This window comes from Opisthocomus hoazin, chromosome 2 (assembly GCF_030867145.1).
Source record: "Opisthocomus hoazin isolate bOpiHoa1 chromosome 2, bOpiHoa1.hap1, whole genome shotgun sequence".
NCBI classification, from domain to species: domain Eukaryota; kingdom Metazoa; phylum Chordata; class Aves; order Opisthocomiformes; family Opisthocomidae; genus Opisthocomus; species Opisthocomus hoazin.
This window is the reverse complement of record NC_134415.1, coordinates 13,499,331-13,517,363: the sequence shown is the minus strand read 5'-3', so window position 1 is coordinate 13,517,363 and position 18,033 is coordinate 13,499,331. Positions and strand designations below refer to the sequence as shown.

The 18,033-nt window shown below is 42.9% G+C and overlaps 1 protein-coding gene across 2 annotated transcripts in view; it reads left to right on the top strand.

The window, feature by feature from the left end:
• The window catches only part of LOC142360449 (protein ELYS-like), a 45,678-nt gene extending 31,950 nt beyond the window's left edge, over positions 1-13,728 (top strand). For both annotated transcript variants that reach the window (XM_075412663.1, XM_075412662.1), the window contains 12 exons: positions 85-235; positions 798-905; positions 1,873-2,068; positions 3,367-3,564; positions 4,586-5,015; positions 6,474-6,576; positions 7,500-7,606; positions 8,269-8,453; positions 9,315-11,145; positions 11,929-12,062; positions 12,515-12,621; positions 13,266-13,728. In XM_075412663.1, coding sequence (XP_075268778.1) covers positions 85-235; positions 798-905; positions 1,873-2,068; positions 3,367-3,564; positions 4,586-5,015; positions 6,474-6,576; positions 7,500-7,606; positions 8,269-8,453; positions 9,315-11,145; positions 11,929-12,062; positions 12,515-12,621; positions 13,266-13,458 — 3,743 coding nt within the window. In that variant the 3' untranslated portion in view covers positions 13,459-13,728. The remainder of the gene's footprint in view (positions 1-84; positions 236-797; positions 906-1,872; positions 2,069-3,366; positions 3,565-4,585; positions 5,016-6,473; positions 6,577-7,499; positions 7,607-8,268; positions 8,454-9,314; positions 11,146-11,928; positions 12,063-12,514; positions 12,622-13,265) is intronic.
• Positions 13,729-18,033: the final 4,305 nt, after the last annotated feature.

The window sequence follows — 18,033 nt, the reverse complement described above, 5'->3', positions numbered from 1 at the left end:
GTAATTTTTAGGGGGGGACTATGATGGGCAACTAACCATCACTTCGATGACCCCAGGCTGATATGTTTTCCTCTTGCTTTACAGTTGCAAGACCAAAGCCTTTATCAACCATAGCAAAACTAGCTAACGCAGGACGTGTGCATACAAGAGCAACTTTCATCAGTAACGTATTGTCCAAAATTGGAGAAGTGTGGGTAGGAAGTGAGCAGAAAACCAGTTTCTCGCACGGTGATAGGTAAGCCGCCTTTTAAGAAAGTTCAGCCTTGAGGTATGTGTTTGGAGAGAGAGAGAGAGAGGGAGAGAGAGCAATCCATTTGAATTAGGTTAGTGTTTTGGAGGGAAGGTACACCTGAATAAAGCTTTATTTGGCTTTTTTTTGCACATACAATATATGACACTTAAGAATCAATACATCATAAGTAATATATGTCAAGAGAGAGTTTTTCTGCTAGAATAATCTTATGCATACAAATACATGTATTTACATTGTGGTGAATGTGTTTACCATGTTTCAGCTAGCTGCAACTAAACCTATGCTTACCCTCAAGCTGTTGGTGGATGAATTTTGACAGACTGGACTGTGTGATCAAATAATGATCTTACACCACTTCCTGCCCAGTTTCTGCCTCGTTTCTGCCCTTTTGCAGTTAGAAATAGGCAGAATTTTGAAGAGCGGAAAAGGGGCTCGTAGTTGTCTGATGATTTTCCTGTGGGTGGTACAGTGAAAGATACTTGATTTCTGCTATGTCGGGACTTCAGGGGAATGTAAGTGAGTTACATTTTCCTTCTAATTCTAGTCCCAGAGCTACAGAACCAGCCATCAGAACACATCCTCTCCCTGATGCAGAGTTACGCGATGCATTTGTTGGGACACCAGTTACAAAATATTCACAGAAAAGTTCCAGGTAGAGTAGATCGACAGAACAAATATTTCAGAGAGGTCTTGCTACTCGTGTGTGGATATATATATCTGTGTGTGTACTTCTTGTGTTTGCAATGTCTGCTGTTTGCATGTGGTTATGTACCTGTTCAAGAGAAGGTCAATTTAGGGACACGGCTAAGTGGAGGGTTTGAAGAGGTCCCAGCATTGAAATGTAGATGCATTTTCTTCTGACAGGAGAATGACATCACTTGAGCAACTTGTAATTGGATTGCTCTTGCCTCAGAGGCAGTGCTTTAGGAAATGACAGAATGGTTTGGGTTGGAAGGGACCTTCAAGATCCTCTAGTTCCAGCCGCTGCACCACGGGCAGGGCCACCCTGCGCTAGAGCGGGTTGCTCAAAGCCCTGTCCAGCCTGGCCTTGAACGCTGCCACGGAGGGGGCATCCCCAGCTTCTCTGGGCAACCTGTGCCAGTGCCTCACCACCCTCATCGTCAAGAAATTCTTTCTTACACCTAATGGAAATCCTCCCCCTTTTGGTTTAAAGCCATCACCCCTTGTCCGATCACTGCAGTCCCTCTGCAGCTTTCTTGTAGGCCCCTTTCAGGTACTGGAAGGCTGCTCTAAGGTCTGCCTGCAGCCTTCCCTTCTCCAGGCTGAACAGCTCCAACTCTCTCAGCCTTTCCTCCTAGGAGAGGTGTTCCAGCCCCCTGAGATCAAATTTGTGCCCCTCCTCTGGCCCCGCTCTGACAGGTCCATGTCCTTCCCGTGCGGGAATGATGAAGTACGAAATGTAAAGAAATCATTAACTAAAAGAAAATGCCCGTAACTTGTTCATGGGCCTGGTACATAACCCCATCAGTGAGGGTTCACTTGGCTGTCTTCTTCATTAAGGCTATTTGTGCTATGTGTCACCACGGATTTCTTGAAACGCAGCGTTATTGTTTTCATTTTTTATTAATGTTCCGATGTTAAATTGTGTATCTGAACAGGCTGCTGGATTTGGTGGCTCGTCCTGTTTCTTCGTGCTCTGCAGCACAGGGTGGCGGCTGGCAGTCACCATGCACAGCTGCTCCTTCCTTCATGGCATCCAGCCCATTGAAATCCAGCATGCTCGGTTCCATCTCACAAAACAAGTTCGCCAGAGCATCGGAGCTGAAGTTACTGGAGACTCCTCTTGTGGTTAAGGTTTGTGTTTTGGAAAAACAGTAACAACCAACCAAACCAAAAGCCCGTAGCCTGTAAACCTGGTTTCAAATGAAACCCCCAAAGTATGTAACACCAACCCTGTTGGATTCCACTTGTGGAATATTTTCAGTCTGCCTGCGGCTATTGTGTAGACAGTCCTTTTGGAAGCAGTACGTTGGGAAGAGTCTTGAAGAGGGGAAGTTTAGTTCTGAGTTAATGGCAGGATGCACGTTGTGCCATAGCTTTGTGAAATTCACTTGTTTTTTACGGCATGGAGCCAAATAAATTAAAATAGGACTTTTCAATATACTTGGATACTTCAAGACGCAATGTGTAGCTGAAGCAGCTCATTCTGCAAGTGCGCAGTGGCCCTGTATAGTCTGCCTTGCACACCTACAAGCCAGAGGAGATCTGCTTCAGTGTCTTAATCCAGTTCAGTGAATGACAACTGAGTGAGGTCAGCTAAGTGATGTCGGTCTCTGCCACATTCAGTGATGGCTTTGGGCAGTAATTTTAGTTATTAGGTGCCAGTGTTAAACTGTATTTCCATTCACTGGCATGCAACTCCTATCATGCGAGGAAATGTCATGTGACCTGTCTTCTCGGTGCTGATCTTCTTGCCTTTGCCTACCTGAACAAAACAGTTGTGATCTCTCGGCATTATCACCCTTTTCTTTTTCTTAAATATGGCCCATATCATGAAGTTAGATTCATTATCCTCCTTTGCAACCCTTTCGACACTGTGAAATCTGTTTTGAGCTGAGGGAAGAAGACCGGCATGCTTCTAGACGAAGATGTGTCGGTATCTTTACAGCAGTGTCACTCAAGTTAGTCGAGTGCGAGGATTGATGAAGGAGTGAAAAAGTTAGCTGTCGCTGTTGCTTTGCTGATTGCCATTTTGGGTGGCAGTGTTTTCAGTCGCTGTGTCCAGGGTGACCTTGGAAGTTGCATGTCTTTTAGAAGAGCAGTGTAGAAATTGCAGAAATTACTGGGAGGGGAGATCACACTGCAGACAACAAGGTGCCATAGTCTTGATTCATCCAGAAATTGATTTGAAAGAAGAACATTTGATGTCGGCATTTAAATAAAAAGAAACTCAAACAGCCAAAAGAAGGACGAAAAGCATGGGTTTTTAAGATCTGTGTACCTTTTGAAAAAGAGCTGTGCAGAGGTTGATCTTTGTCCTCTCTGCTGATGCAAAGTCAGTTTGTAGCGAAGCTAATACTTTTGACAAGGGGAGTCTTCAGTTTTGAAGCTGTAATTGGTTTTAAGTGACATATATTTATTTCTTTTCATAGAGAGCTAAAGTTTTGGCCGCGTCTGCTTCTGGTTTTCCTGGGTTTACTCCTCAGTCTATTCTCAGATCCAGCCTTCGCACCACACCCCTAGCAACTCCCTGTGCATCTCCAGGACAATCAGTTACTCCTCCTCTACGAGCAAAGGAACCTAAAATATCTTTCATGGAAGAGAACACGAATGCAAAATGGAGTATTGGGGTAAGCTGGGCTGTAGTTAGTGATTTTTGTATGAATTTGTAGAGTTCATGTAAAGGCTCTATAGACTGTGGTTTGGTTTACCTTTTTTTTTTTTAAGTTTGCCAAACCTCTTCCTATTGAGAATTGGATTTGCAAGTCAGAATGGCAGACTTGAATTTGGTCAACGCAAGGTTATGTTAGACCTTCTGTAGCATCACGTGCCTGCAGGAACACATTCATAAAACCCACCAGTGACCTTGGCAGTTTTTACTCGGGTGTTGTTAGGAGCTGTGGTTGTTCCAAATTGCTAGTTCAGCTTCCCTCTCTACCTTCTCAAATGGTGGTGTGACAGGAAGGTGGGGACTGTGGATTGAGCCAGTTATCTGGGTTTGTTCAGCTTTGTGAATGAAACCTCTCTGAAAGCAACAGAAGGCCTGAGCTGTATTGACTTTCAAGTCTCTCTTTTCGCAAGGCTGGGTTTACTTCAGTTATGGTAACAGCAGACTCCTGATGAAGAGAGCTGTCCTGTTGTCGGATCTCTAGCCCTGAAGTTCTTGGTTTTGCTTCTTGCCTTGCACCACGGGTAGCATTCATACAGTTGTCAGATGAAGTTGATTTCTCAGAAGGCTGCCCCCTCCTACTCCGCCTTTTGTTCTGTCAGTTGGATTTCCTGAGTCAGCTCGTCACGCGGTTGCCAAAGTAATGTACCAAGATCAGGGGCATGTGCTAGTATCTACCCATATATCAGCTTTTTGTACACATGCTGTATACGCAAGCACTTACAAGACCCACTTCATCTGAATTCTCCAAGGTCGTGGAAACCCTAAGCAGCCGTCAAAAGCATGATTAATTTTCACACTCCACTTGGAAAGCTGAGATAGTGCTAGAGAATAAGGCAGAATTTTGTAGCACCTTGCTTCAGGTGACACTTGTAAAGGTGACAAATATCAGTATATATTTGTTCTTTTTTTTTTTCTTGCTGTGACAAAAAGCATATGCCTGTTATTCATCACAAATGTTTTTGTTTTTCTTAAAAAATAAGGTAACAGAAGATGACAAAGCACTACCTGGAGCTTCATCTGAGGATTGTCATGGCGTGGTGGAGGATGCTTGGTCTCAAAGTAGAGATAAACCAGCTCTTTTTCCTCAGAGCAATCCTGAGGATGGTCGTACTGAAATGGAAGAGTCTTCAGAAAGCATACCTGGAGATGGTTTGGAGGAAATAGATGTCAGCAGAGAAAACAGTAACTTCTCTGCCAGATCAGACCAAACTACTTTGGAGTATCACGATGCAAAATCACCTGGCGATTTTGAAGACGATGTCATCTTTATAGCTGCTAAACCAGCTAATTCTTCCACTGAAGAAACTGCCGGTTTTCAAGAATTGGAGAAGGAAGAAGACAGTGAAATGGCTGAAGATAAACCTTTCTGGATGGAACAAGCAGATTCCTCAGAAGAAAAGAAAGAACCTGGTGTGTTTCATCCTAGGCTAACTGAAGTGTCTGAATGTTTCCAATGTCTTCAAGAGGTTAAATGAGTGATGAATGCAACAGTTAACGAGGAGCGTTGCTAAGTGTCCTAGGCAGTTCCTTGTGCTAGGCGTTTATAACTGCCACCGTGGTTTGAGTCTTTCTTTAGGTATCCTGGGCATTATGAATGTCTGCTGCTTTTGGCTGGAATTTCTGGTGTGTAAGTGCAGCTGAGAGGCAGCAGTGATTTGTGGGAGTTTTCAGAGGGATACAAGTTGATAGCTTAGGTTTCTGGTTTATGTTTTAGGGGTATTTCTGTAGGCTGCGGATTTTACAGCAAGTTTAGTGTGTGGCGTGCTTTGACCAGATAGATATTTTTCTTTTTCATTGTTTTTTTTTTTCCACCACCTCACTAGTTAAATAGTTTTCTTCTGGATGTGTGTCTTGCTTGTGCAGCTGCTTGTCTTTGCAGCTACACTTGCTCGCTTTGCTGTGTCAGCATCTTATGCAGCCTTTTACCAACTGTTTCAGTTGGTCTTTGGTAATTCAGCTCCATTCAACTCATTCAAGCCAGCCCAGCTGCTGAGGATGTGTTGCTATGGGCAGGCCTGCTGGCAGCTTAGAGGAGATGCAGCTCACTAGCTGGTGAGCAGTGATGAAGAGCTGGGAATGAAAGTAGCAGAGGAAGAGGAAGAAGATGTGCCAACACTGCCACAGTCGGTATTTGACAAACAGAGCTCAGTCTGTTCAAGTCCCTGTACCTTTGTTCTTAGTGGGCTATGGTACAAAGAGTTCTGTACAATTTCAGTAGTGGGGAAGCACGAGGGGGCAGTCAGCATAGCTCTTGTTTGGCCTGGGCTAGCAAAATCATCCCAGTCCTGCATGCTGTCTGCACAGGTAATTGCTGGAGCTGGAGGAAGCAGACAGTAGAAAGAATGAAGAAGAGGAGGATGTTTTGTATCTCTAGTGGAACCCGCTGAGATAAAAACAGGTTAGCAAGCAGTTGGGTTCCAACACCACCAGTCAGTCGCTAGAGACGAGAACAAGAAAAGACCTTAGATGCATTCTTGTTGAAGAGGGGAAGTGGAGCCAAGAGAAGAAAGAAGCATGGCTGGAATGAGAGAAATATCCAAAGAGAAATAAGAAAAGTTACTAGTCAATGTAAAGAAGGAGGGATGTTTTCTGGCGTTTTTATGTATTAGCTCAGTAACCAATCAAGTTTACTTTGTAAACAGAGTATGGATGGGCCTTATTTTTTCTTGACCAAAATTATGCATCGGTCTTCTTTCGCTGGAAAGAAGAATGCAGACTTTCTGTGCGTTTGAAGTCTTGGTGGCGGTATTTTGTTAGATCACTGTCCGAGGTGAAATGCATCGAGGCTCACTTTAAAATCAGAGGAGCACTTTTAAAGAAAGGATGTTACGTGCAACAGGGCATTTATCCGTCTGTCTGCTTTTGTAGGAGTTGAGGAAGAATCAAGGGCTGAATGTCTTGCCCTTCCTGAGGGCAGTACATTGGCATTTAAAGCTGCTGAGGCTGGTGCTTTTGGGACTGCACGTGAAGGGTAAGTTTACAAAATAGATACCTCTTTGGGTTCACACAACATGGAGCCGCTGGCTTTCCTGTGGTTGAAAACTATGATTTTTGACCTGGAATTGGTTCTCTCCTGTGCTCTGAACTAGAACGGCTTTTCTATTCCTGACTGTCTGTGAAAAGAACTAACGTGGCGTGAACGGAAGTCAGATTGCCTAGCTTGACTGAAAACAGTCAATCTGAGCCTGTTTTCTGAAATCACTGGAGACCCCCGAGTGTAGTGATAAAGACTTCCTGTGACTGGCTCTATAAACCTTTCTGCAGCTTGAAGGTTACTGTGCAGATACTGTGAACACAAGCCCTGCTTTTGTCTGAAAACGGCATAGCTAAAAATTATACCTGAGATTCCTGTACTGTTAGCAGGTTTGTTTAGGGGTTTGAATATTTTCTGGCACTATTTGATACACCTAATTTCTGTTTTCTGTGCGTGCTCAATTAGGACCTGTTTGTTTATGGAAAGGGAAGCAGCTTTCTCACCAGGTATTTTAAAAGCTGCAGCTGCTTAGTGATACAGAAAGAGAGGGTTCGTAACGAAATCACCATTGATTTCAAGTGGTAACAAATACTGGGGCAGACTTTTGTTGAGTTCGTTCGCAACCTGCAACGTAGCAATTGGTCTCTTTCTACAGAAGACTAATAACAGGTTGTTCTTTAAGAGAGCTCTGTTATGTTGTTATCTAGCGTTGGATAGCTGGGAAGAATGTGAAGTACTTGATTCATTGCATAAAGGGAGCCACAACTTGGAGGTAGATATGCTGGTAAAGGACCTCCTAATTGTTCTTAGTTCCTTCTGTTTTGAAACTTGAAGACTTCACAGTGAGAAGGTAATCGGTAGAGCTCCTTGAGGTTTGTTTTGCAGCTTGATGATGAATTTTTCTCTTTCTGTTGATGAAGTGAAACAGAGCACCAGGAGTCCAAAATGTCCTCTTCATCAGAAGAAAAAGCCATAGCGGTTGCAACAAAGCCACAGCTTTCTGACTCCCGGGAGGTGGACAGTGAACGTATGTACTGTATGATGGAGACGTTGAGTGAGTTGAGGTAGCTGAACTCCTGGAGTAAAATGTGCAGTTTGCCACACCACTGCAGAAGAGCCAGACTGAGATAGTAGTAGCGTGTTACTGCTACCTTTCATTAGACTGCAGAGAGAATGCCCTCCTCCAAGAAGTCCTTGTAGAAAATGCAGAGGGAATGTTCCTGTGCTTGCTAAAGATATTGAGAAAACTGTTAGAGTTTAAAATCTTAGAAGGAGAGATCAGTGTGTATTTTAACATTGCACACCACTTGTCATTTGTGTGCTGTGGGATCTGCTGCTTGAGTTACTGTTTTACAGGATGATGCATCCTCGATACTTAGGCTGTGAAGGCTAATGAGCTGTCAGTGTGCCTTTCCAGCCACCCTTTGCTCTGTGGTTGTTCTCCTCTATGGACTTGCCAGCTGATTTTCCCCTTCCTCTTTTTTATTTTTTTGATATTTGTTGTTGTTGTTGTGGGGCACCTGCTTTACCAGAGAGAGAGTTCTGGCCTCTAGTTTTTGGAGAAAGCCCAATATAGGTGGCAGGATGGAGAAGTGCATTGTTGGCTCCTGCTCCCTCTGTTACTTCCTGTTGCTTAAACCTGTGTCATTTATAGAGCAGTTAAGTTAGAATTATGGAAATCTCTTCCAGCTGTGAGAAGTATCCTTGACAGTGAGAATATGGTCAGTACTCATTCAGAAAATGGCCTTGAGGGGAAGTGTGTGGATACACCTGAAGAACATAACCTAGGAGCAGCTGAAGTTGAAGGAAATGTTCCTTTTCCCCAGGCAGAAACAACTGCTTCTAACAATCTTCCTACAGCAGAGGAAAGTAGGGTAAGTGAACTATTTTCCCATCTTCTACAAAAAGGAAAACACTTTGCCAGTTGAGGACAGTCCTGTCTTACCGACAGTTAGAAGGCACACAAAACCATCTCAGTTTTTTTAGTTGCTTAACACAAGTTGAAACCTCATTACGTAAGGGCAGATGTGTTTTTCTGCTATGCGTTTTCTGTACCTTGAACACACAGAGTAGAACCTGCCAAGATCTGGGCCTCTGAAAGCTGCAGTAGTACAAGAAAAGCACCTGAACTATTTTTGAAAATAACCGTGCATTCATTTTGTTTACTAGAACTGGAACATTTCTTTGACTTAAAAAAGAAATAGTTGTAATGTTAAAGACAATAAACTATGCTGGGGAGTGCAGCTTTTCGAACCTGGGTGGCATTTACCGAAGGAGAAAATGCTGTGGGAAGCAAACTAATTGTCAGAACGATTTAGGTGCTTAGGTCCTTTACTATTTGTTCCTCATTAAACAGAACTCCCAGTTATGAGTTAATTTTGGTGTCAAGATATTTCCAGATACCTAACACTCTTTTTTCTTTTCTTTTTTTTTTTTGTTTTGTTTTGTTTTGTGAAAAACGTGGCTGTTTAAAGCCTTGGATTTGAAGAGGTTGTTTACATGGACTGAGAATTAGAACTAGAGATTCTCCAGTTGTCCCAGGTTTTTCCCCATTGTCCCTTAAACGCACAAACTCTTACCTGTAGCAGAGAGTACATGGTGTGTTTCTAACTTTACATCCAGTGGAGATGTGAAAGGCAAGGCAGCATTTCACTGTCCTCCATTTCCTCTAGCTCCGTTTGAAGTTGGTCTGTTTGGTGACTCCTAAGGCATTAACCGACATTTTTTAACTTTAGGTTATTGAAGATAGTGTGGTCAAGGCACAAACCTCAGATGAAGCACCTGAAATGTCACCATATAGCGAACTACATCCATCAGGCAATCTTCAACACGGCTACGATACTATAGAGCAACAGTTTGCATGCGATTTGCCTGACAATGAAGAGGGTGAATGTGGTGCGGCTGAGGGAGACGGAGAGCTTTTTATACCTCAGAGTAATTTTAGTTTAGTCTTGGAAGGAGAAGAAGGTGAAGCGGAGATGGGAGACCCTACCTTAGCAGATGCTTCTAAGCCGGCTGGTGCAACAACTGAGGAAAAACCTGTGAACAATTCAGGAAATGCTGAGAACCAAGAACATGTTACACACTCGGTGTCCACTGTAACGAGCGATCAGGAATCTCAAAATATTGCAGAGTCGCACCCATATGCGCCTGAACCCATTAACTCTATTGCTGAGAACTTACTGGATGTAATCAAGGACACGAGAAGTAAAGAATTTACAGCTGAAGTTGTAGAACAATCTATTCATCAAAGCCTAGGTAGAAAGGGAACTCGACTGCAGAAGGCAAAAGCTGCCATGACAGCTATGCCAGAAGGAGTGGCAGATGAAGCCAGCAGGCATGGAGCAGAGTATGTCATCGCTTCTAGAAAACGCACAAGGGGACAAGTGAGTAGAAGTCCAAGAATTCCATCGGCAGATGCTCAGCAAGTACTGAAGCCAGACAAACCAGTTCTGCTTGGACTGTCTCCGAGGAGCAGTACTAGGCGCACAAAGGAAGCGTCTGAGCCTTCTGGTCTTCACGCACAAGAAAATGCTCAAGATGAGCAAATACCTGTGACGCCTGTTACTCCTAGGAGAGGTAGGAAGCCTAAACAGACAAATTTAGAAAAAGTAGAAAGCAGCCATTCCGACGGACCAACATTGTCCGTCAGTCCGCAGTCTGCAGCCGTTACTCCAAGAAGAGGGTTGAGGAGAGCAAGGGAAGCTGCATCTGAACTCTTGGAAGAGGCTAATGAGGCAACTTCTCTTGCTGAAGGTAGCCTTCTTGCTTCTGCTACTTCAAAAAGCACAAGAGGAGGAAAAAGTTCTGCAGGAGGTCAGGAAACTGGCCAGACTGACACTGATCGCAAGATAAAAACGGCAGTCAGTCCCAGCAGAAGTGCCAGAAAGCTGAAAAGCGTTAATTTACAGTTTACTGAAGTTACTGTCAAGGATGAAGAGATGCAGCCTAGTGACGAACTCCTTTTACCTGTGCCATCTAAAAGAGGCAGAAGAAGACAACTGAGTTCATCAGAAGTGTCAGAAAATGCTGACTTGGATCTGTCTAAATCAGCGTTTCCTCAACCCGAATTGACGCGTCCTGTCACTCCTCGAAGAAGTGCTAGGAAGAGGGCACAAAATCTCTTGGCGGCAGACACAGAAGCCGTCTCTGCTCAGGATGGCTTCCGTTCAGGTGGGAAGGTGGAAATCCTTGATACTCCTCGGAGAAGAACAAGAAGGGTTCCACGTGCTCAGGCAGAACAAGCAGCTGCTCATGAGCAAACACCTGCACAGCCAGCTGAGGAATCAACCGCACCCAGGACTACAGTAAGGACAGGGCGTCGGGGCAGGAAGAGACGATCAGTAGTGGAGGAGGCCTTCCCCCACGCAAAAGGAGCTGATGGCAGTCCTTTGCTGCCCGAAGACAGAAGCCCGTCAGGATGTGGTGAAACATCACGAACTTTAACAGATCGTATTAGAAGAACTAGATCCTGCAAAACTGCTGTGCATCAGAAGCCGCCTGTTGAGGAAAATGAGTCCTTTCTTTTCTCTCCTCCTCTGACAAAGCTGACAAAGAAATGTAAAGGTAGGGGCACTATGTTTATATGCAAAGTGGGGCACAATGGTTTTTTTGTAAGCCACAGAAAACAGCCTGTGGGGTTGTTGGCTTTAAGTATTGTAAAGAATGTAGCCATACAAAATAAAAAATTTGGAAAGAGGCAATTCAGCTTTTTTCCTAACTCTACGTGACTGGCTGGCTAGCTGCGATGGAAGCAGAGGAGGAGGCGGCTCATCTGAGTAGAATGAATGGAATTTTAAGCTGGATTTTTTTCATGACCGTGATTTCTGTCAGTTTTGAAAAGTGGAGGTCATCTGTTAGTATGTGATTGCCATCCCAACAGAGAGCTAAAGGAGGCACGCTTCCAAATTCTGCTTGGTTTTTAAGTTAAGATGAGCTGCATCTTGCAACAAAGTATAGAGCTGTTTAATTATGTGATTGTTTTTCATGGGCATGTACTTTGTAGGTGAAGTTACTGCACAGAGGATTGTTTTTATTAGAGTACATGATAAAAAAATGTTTTTGAGATGTGTAGGGACTGTTGCTGCCTCTTGAGCAGAAGAGCTTTGATGATGTAAGTGCAGGTAAAAATCACGCCAGTGGCTTACTTTTGTTTCACAATTTACTTGAAAAGAGTGGATCCCAAGAGGCAGTTACTGGGGGAGAAATACCTCCACACCGAGTGTTTATAAACGTGATTGGACCTTTTATTTCAGCAAGCTATTTTGCTCTTGATGATCAGCTTTCATGTCTCATCGCTATCCTTTGTGTATAATATACGTGCATGTTAACAATGCGTTCTCATTTTAGCTGGAAAAGCAGCCCATCCTGTGCAGCTTAAGGATTTAGATCCGGACTTGTCTTCTCAGTTTGTCTTTTCACCCCCTCTTTTGAGGTCAAGGAGAAAAAATGTACCTAGCATTTCCCGAATTGTGAAGGAACCGGTAAGTAAAAGTTGTCTCATGTTCTTGATTTTTGCTCGGTACCGCTTTTTGAAACCATACTTTGCAATGCCTTGCCTTTTTCTTTGGAAGTATAACTACAAAGAGAGCTCTAAATTAATCAGCTAAAGAATTCATTTTCTTTCATGAAAACTAGCTATAAAAGTAAATTTTGTATTTGTGTTAGTCAAGAATTAAGAAATATGGCTTTGCCTTTCACAAAAGGCACAGTGGCTTTCTTTTGACTGACTTGATGTGTTTTCTGTTAATTTCAGAATTTGAACTTTTAGAATGGTACAGTAATTTGAGATAGAAGGTTTGTTTTCTGTGGAGAGAAACTGTAGTGCATTTGGAAAAAACTTTGGCATGGCTTCTTCATGTAAGAAAGGCTCCGTTGTATTTTGTAGAAATGTCAGACCTTGTGGATGAGTGACGTTTTTGTTTCCTTAACATAGGAGCTTCCAGCTAAAGAGGAAGAGGATTCCAAATCTACAGAGTCTGTGGGAAAGCAAAAATTGAAGCGAGCTAGAACTGCAAAATCAAAAATGAAGAAAGCAAGCAAGTACGAAATTCTTTGTGAACACTTCTGTGCATTCCTTTATTGTGGTAGTGATTCAGCTGTCAGCCACCTAACTTCCTCTTCCTCACCTGGCTGTGCAGTTCTGCTCTGACTTTACAAGCCTGTCGAGCTTGCTGGTCTGATAGGCACCTGTTTCCCCACTTAACGGTTTAGTTTTCTGATGGAAACAGAAGAGGGAGGGGGCAGAAAAGGGCAAGTGGGTACTGCTTTTTTCAAGGATGGCGTGCCCTTGTGTTCTCTTATTCCGTCTGATGAAACCACGCTCCTACGAACTTTAGTTCCCCATAGAAGGCAGGAGTGGGTCGTAGAACGGGTAGGGAGAGCTTCTTGTTTCCGGACATGTTTTCTGGTTCCTTCTGGAGAACTGTTTGAGGGCATTTGCCTTTGAAAGCTGGGAGAGGGGGCTCTAAAAGCTCATAGGAACAGTGACTGAGAATGCTTGGGACAGTCTGGTAGGAATGGAAAAGTAAGCTTGTTTATGTACCTTTTTTTCCTTTATCATACGTACAAAGAAGCCCATAAATAATTCTTTGGCATTGATTTTGTTATTCCACGGGGGTTTTGTTGTTCTCTGCTAAATACTGTTGGTACTAAAAAATCAGTTTGATACTTCCCTTTCTTTACAGAACCACAAGAAAACAAGGTTCTTGGTCACCTCCAGCCGTGGAAATAAAATTCGTCTCTCCTTTTGGAAGTCCTGTGGATGGAACTAAAAGCAAACAGAAAGAAGCTGCAGACACGGCAGAGAAGACTCTACGGAAGAACAAAAAAAGACTGTCTAATTTCCCAAAGCCAGTTGTGCGCCGGAAGATGCTGTAACTGTTTTTTAAGTTTATAATGTACACCACTGTTTGTAAAGTCATCAAAATTGTGTGGATTAATAAAAAGGAAAAAAAATGTAATTTGGAAGAGGTAATTTATATAAATTATTGTAAAATTTCATAAACAAACGGTCTCAATAAGTAACTCCATATGGAGTGTGATTTCCTTAGTCACTGCAGTTTTCTATTTTATATTAAGAGTTCATACATTTATATAACATGTAAATACAGCTTATTTTAGGAATGTTCAATAAAAATGTATACTTCACGATATGCTTAGTGTCTGACAGCTTTTTGAGGGAAGAGTGGGTTGAGTGGGCTGTATCGCTGCGAAATGTTGCTGTTGGTTTGCAAGAGTTGCTGACCCTCAGAAGTAAAGCCAAAAGCTTTTGAAGCTTTTTAAAAGTTTGCGTAGCATTCCTATAACAAGTGAAAATTTAAAACAAACTACTTCCAGTTTTATAAATGATGTTGGACCTTCTGGCACAAAGAACTGGGCTCACGATACAAACTGGTCATTCCTCACATGCACGGGTAAGTTGTACTAGACTGAAGTCTGACTGTGAACAATTGTATTCGAGGCTGTGCTGTATTTCTTTGTATTTGTCTCAAACTTTGGGAAAGCTGCTCCTTAGTTCATAAAACTAGATCACACCTCAGACGTGTCACTATTTTTTACAGTTTGTTGTCAGCAAAAATGAAGTGTAGAGGGGGTATGATGCTTAGAAGAAGATACCAAATTTAAAGGGATATTACCCACATACTTTGAAATTTGAGCCAAAATGATTTTCGTAAGGTTACTAGGAATGCTACTCTAGTTGAAGTGTTTATTGTCTGCAATATTGGAAGCCTGCCTATCACAGCACTGAAAACCTGATGGTAAAGCTAACGCAGTAGTCTGAACAAGGTACAAAAGTGTACAGAAATCTTAGTTACAAACCATATTTTTGAGTAATTATTTCTTTAATAATCTTGGGTTATGGAGTAACTGTCTTTATAAAGCTTCAATCTGTCAAAATAAATTCAAAAAACTATTCTTTTAAAAGCGGACATGGAAGTACTGTTCTGATGTGCGGTCTTGTAGGCTATGGATTGTTTTTACATCTGTTAATTTATGTATGGATGCAGCTTTGAAGACTACAGAATGGTGGAACCTGACGTCAGACTTTTCAGTTAGCAAAAACTGTGACAATTACTCCAAGAAATAATTTACTGGTTAACTAATACGTTGTATGTAACAGATGAATGTGTTAATAACCGACTAAGCTTATAACAGAAGTTTCTTCTGGGGCCATGATTTTCCTATCTCAGAACAGGCCATTCTAGAGCAGCAGCTGCGTGCACGAAGAGATTTTCCTCCTTGGGAGTATTCACAACGGAATGAAAGCTTAAAAAACAAAAAGGCCAGGTGTTGACTAGTGTGAAAGTGGCAGCTCGAGTGAGAGCTTTCAGCCAGGTTAGTAATTACTCTGAATGTTTTGTGCGTGAACTACAGTATAAAGATGGTCAAAGAGGAAAGGAAGGGGAAGTTCCAGCAGTATTTTTTGAAGTCCCATTGTAGAGAAATACAGGGAATAATTCAGAAAATGGGGTGAGGGATCAGACTTTCAATAGCAGAATAGCAAATGGATGTCAATTCTGAACATATGTTTTGTGTAGTGCACAAGAGTATTTATAAAATGCTGTAATTTCTGATCAGGTAGAACTGGCTGATGAAATGCTCGTGAAGATTGTTTGATCAGGTTTTAACATACTTCCGTCGTTTATACTGACAGTATATATTTTGGTAATGGAAATCACTTGGAACAAATGAAAACCTGATATTAGCTAATTTTGTTAATAATTTGTAGCCGTCTTTAGTCTCTTTATTTTATAACCAGCTCAGCTGAACGAGCCTCATTTGGCACTGCTTTGGAGGAAAAAGGAAAGCAATGGTGGTCACAAGAAAATTGGCATGAGATTTAATAACTTCCTAAAGGTTTGTAATAGTCTGGCAATTTTTTACTTTAAAAGAGTTTTAATCCAATTCTATGCTACAATGTTTTCCTCCTTTGTTTTTTTTTTTTTTTTTTGTTACTTGGATTCGGTACGTAGTTCTTGGGTGCCAACCAGTTTCCCCAGGGAGTGGTTTGGAAAGAACACAAGTGTAAGCATGATGTGGAACTAGGAACGGGATTTCAGACAGTTGAAGGACACAGAAGGAAATGGAAGCAGAAACAGGCACTGGAAATGTTTATTTAGAGCCTGAGAAAAGGCAAAGCAACTGGCTAACAGCATCAAGAGGGCAACTCCAGGATGGGTTTAAGGGGAGAAAACAGATTTTACTTGGGGTCTTTGTGCGAAGGCTTGCTTACGAGTATGTGAAGGATGGCGTGGAAAAGAGCAAGGGTGAGAACGATCCAGTGCGTGGGCAGTGCTTCTTATCATGAGGATGTATTGGGAAGGAGACTGCCTCTTACAAGATGAAAAGGGCTCGAGGGTGAGTGGCTGAGCAGGCTGGGAGTCGTACTAGAGAATTGCAGGTGTCTGCACATGTATCTGAGAGTTAGATAATACTCATAGTGCCAGGGGAGGGCATGAGAGGCCTGTGAAAGAAAGATGGGTGATGCGTCATGGTGGTAGATGCATGCAGAAAGCTCTGGGGTCAAAGAGCAGCAGTTCTCCTGTGACCAAGAAGAGAAATTCCCAGGAGCTACGTGGAGCTACGTTCCTCACTAAATAGAGCAATTCCAAAGTTTTTCTGTAAGAATTTTAGTTGCTGGGGAGGGTGGGGGGTTGTTCTACCCCCAAAGAAAAGCTAGAATTTATCAAGAGGGTTTTGATGCATCTGCTTTGATCTCATGTTAGATGGCTAAAAGCGGAAGCTACATTCTGTATCTGTACCTTTGGGGCCGTAATCCCAGAGAAAACTCCACTGGAAGGTTGGCTGCCTTGGGATAGCAGACTGTCACCTGTGAGAAAGATTAAAAGCAGGTGTAGTGGCAGATTGTGTTTCCAGGGAACACGTAGCGGGAGATACTAGTGAAGGGAGAATGAATACTAGTAAGATTCAAGGCTGTTGTTAGAAGGCAATTTGTCAAGAAAAGAAATGTTTCAGTAGAAGTGGTTCCTGAGTTACCTGAGGGAGTTAACACAAAGATTCGCAAGACTCTTCTTATTCAAATGTTTAGAAGCCAAGTCTGATGATAAGTGTTCATTCCAGGTAACAGCATGAAGGAGAATTAAAGCAAATCTGTTTTACTTTGGATAGCCACTTGGTGCTTCAAGCGTGAACTGATTTGCACTGACTTACTGTTATTTGCCTTCATATTTGTATGTGCCCAGTGCACATCTAAGGCAGCAGATAACTAAGCAGTTTCATCCCCATCAGAACTTCTCTCGGGGAAGAGGACTCTCAGGGTTGTCAGCGCAAGAAATTTATCTGCTGCCATTGCATCAGTTGCCAGGTGACTAATGCTAAAGAGCTCAGCCGTTGATTGCTGGTGGGGAAGAAAGCAAGCCCCAGGCAGAAGGCAATCCTTAGTTTCTCCTGAGTTGTTAGGCAATGCTTGTAAGCTCTCAGTCTAGGCCAATTAGAGAATACGAAGAAAGAATTCCAAGTCATAAGATAGCACTGGTTTCTTATTTTGTTTGTACTTCTGTCTTCTGTGCAAAGCTTCCAGGTTTCCCTGGCAGGAATGCGTTTTTCACCGCAAGCAGTCGAGCTAGACAGTGAGTCTGCCCGATATGCTTGGAGAGAAATGTTCTGGGGTTCCTTTTGAATGAAAGCTGCTCCTAAAATAAAAAGCATTTTCCAAAGCACTCTGCTGTGTGGATTTAGTCGTGGTAGGTGCAGCTGAAAATGACCTGATGGAAGTTTATGCAGACACAAAATGCAGGGTGGCTGTTTTTTACCTATAGCCGGGAAGGAAGGAAGAAATTCTTCACCAGGAGGCTGGTGAGGCACTGGCACAAATTGCCCAGAGATGCTGGGGCTGCCCCCTCCCTGGCAGTGTTCAAGGCCAGGCGGGAACAACCTGGTCTAGTGGAAGGTGTCCCTGCCCATGGCAGGGGGGTGGAACTGGTAGGTCTTTAAGGTCCCTTCCCACCCAACACATTGTATGATTCTATGATTTCACTATGGGCACTAAGGCTTTGAAAGCAAAAACAGCACAAACAGCAGCTACCCCAAAGAGGCACGAGGAGTAACTAGGGGTTTCATCTGCTAGGGCACTTGCTATCCAGGGCCTGTCTGCTTTTGGTTGTTGGGGAATGGGGCTGAGCGAGAAGGCTGTGGGTAACTGTGGAGCAGGTGCTACAGTGGTTCCATCAAGTAGCAACTTAAAACTTAGATGGGAGAGATGACAAATTTCTAGAACTAGTACTCAGTAATTTACTGACTGGTTATGACTGTGAATTAAAACTCAATGCCCTTTACGAGTTTGCTTACTGTAGCAAACAGTTGTATAATTTTTAGCTCAATTTTTCTTCTGTTTCTGCTGTAAACAGTAGCACAGTGAAACTATCGTATGCTTAGGCCTTCACAGCCAAATGAGTTTTACTGGAGTTAGACCTAGGGAAGGTGTTAGCTTAG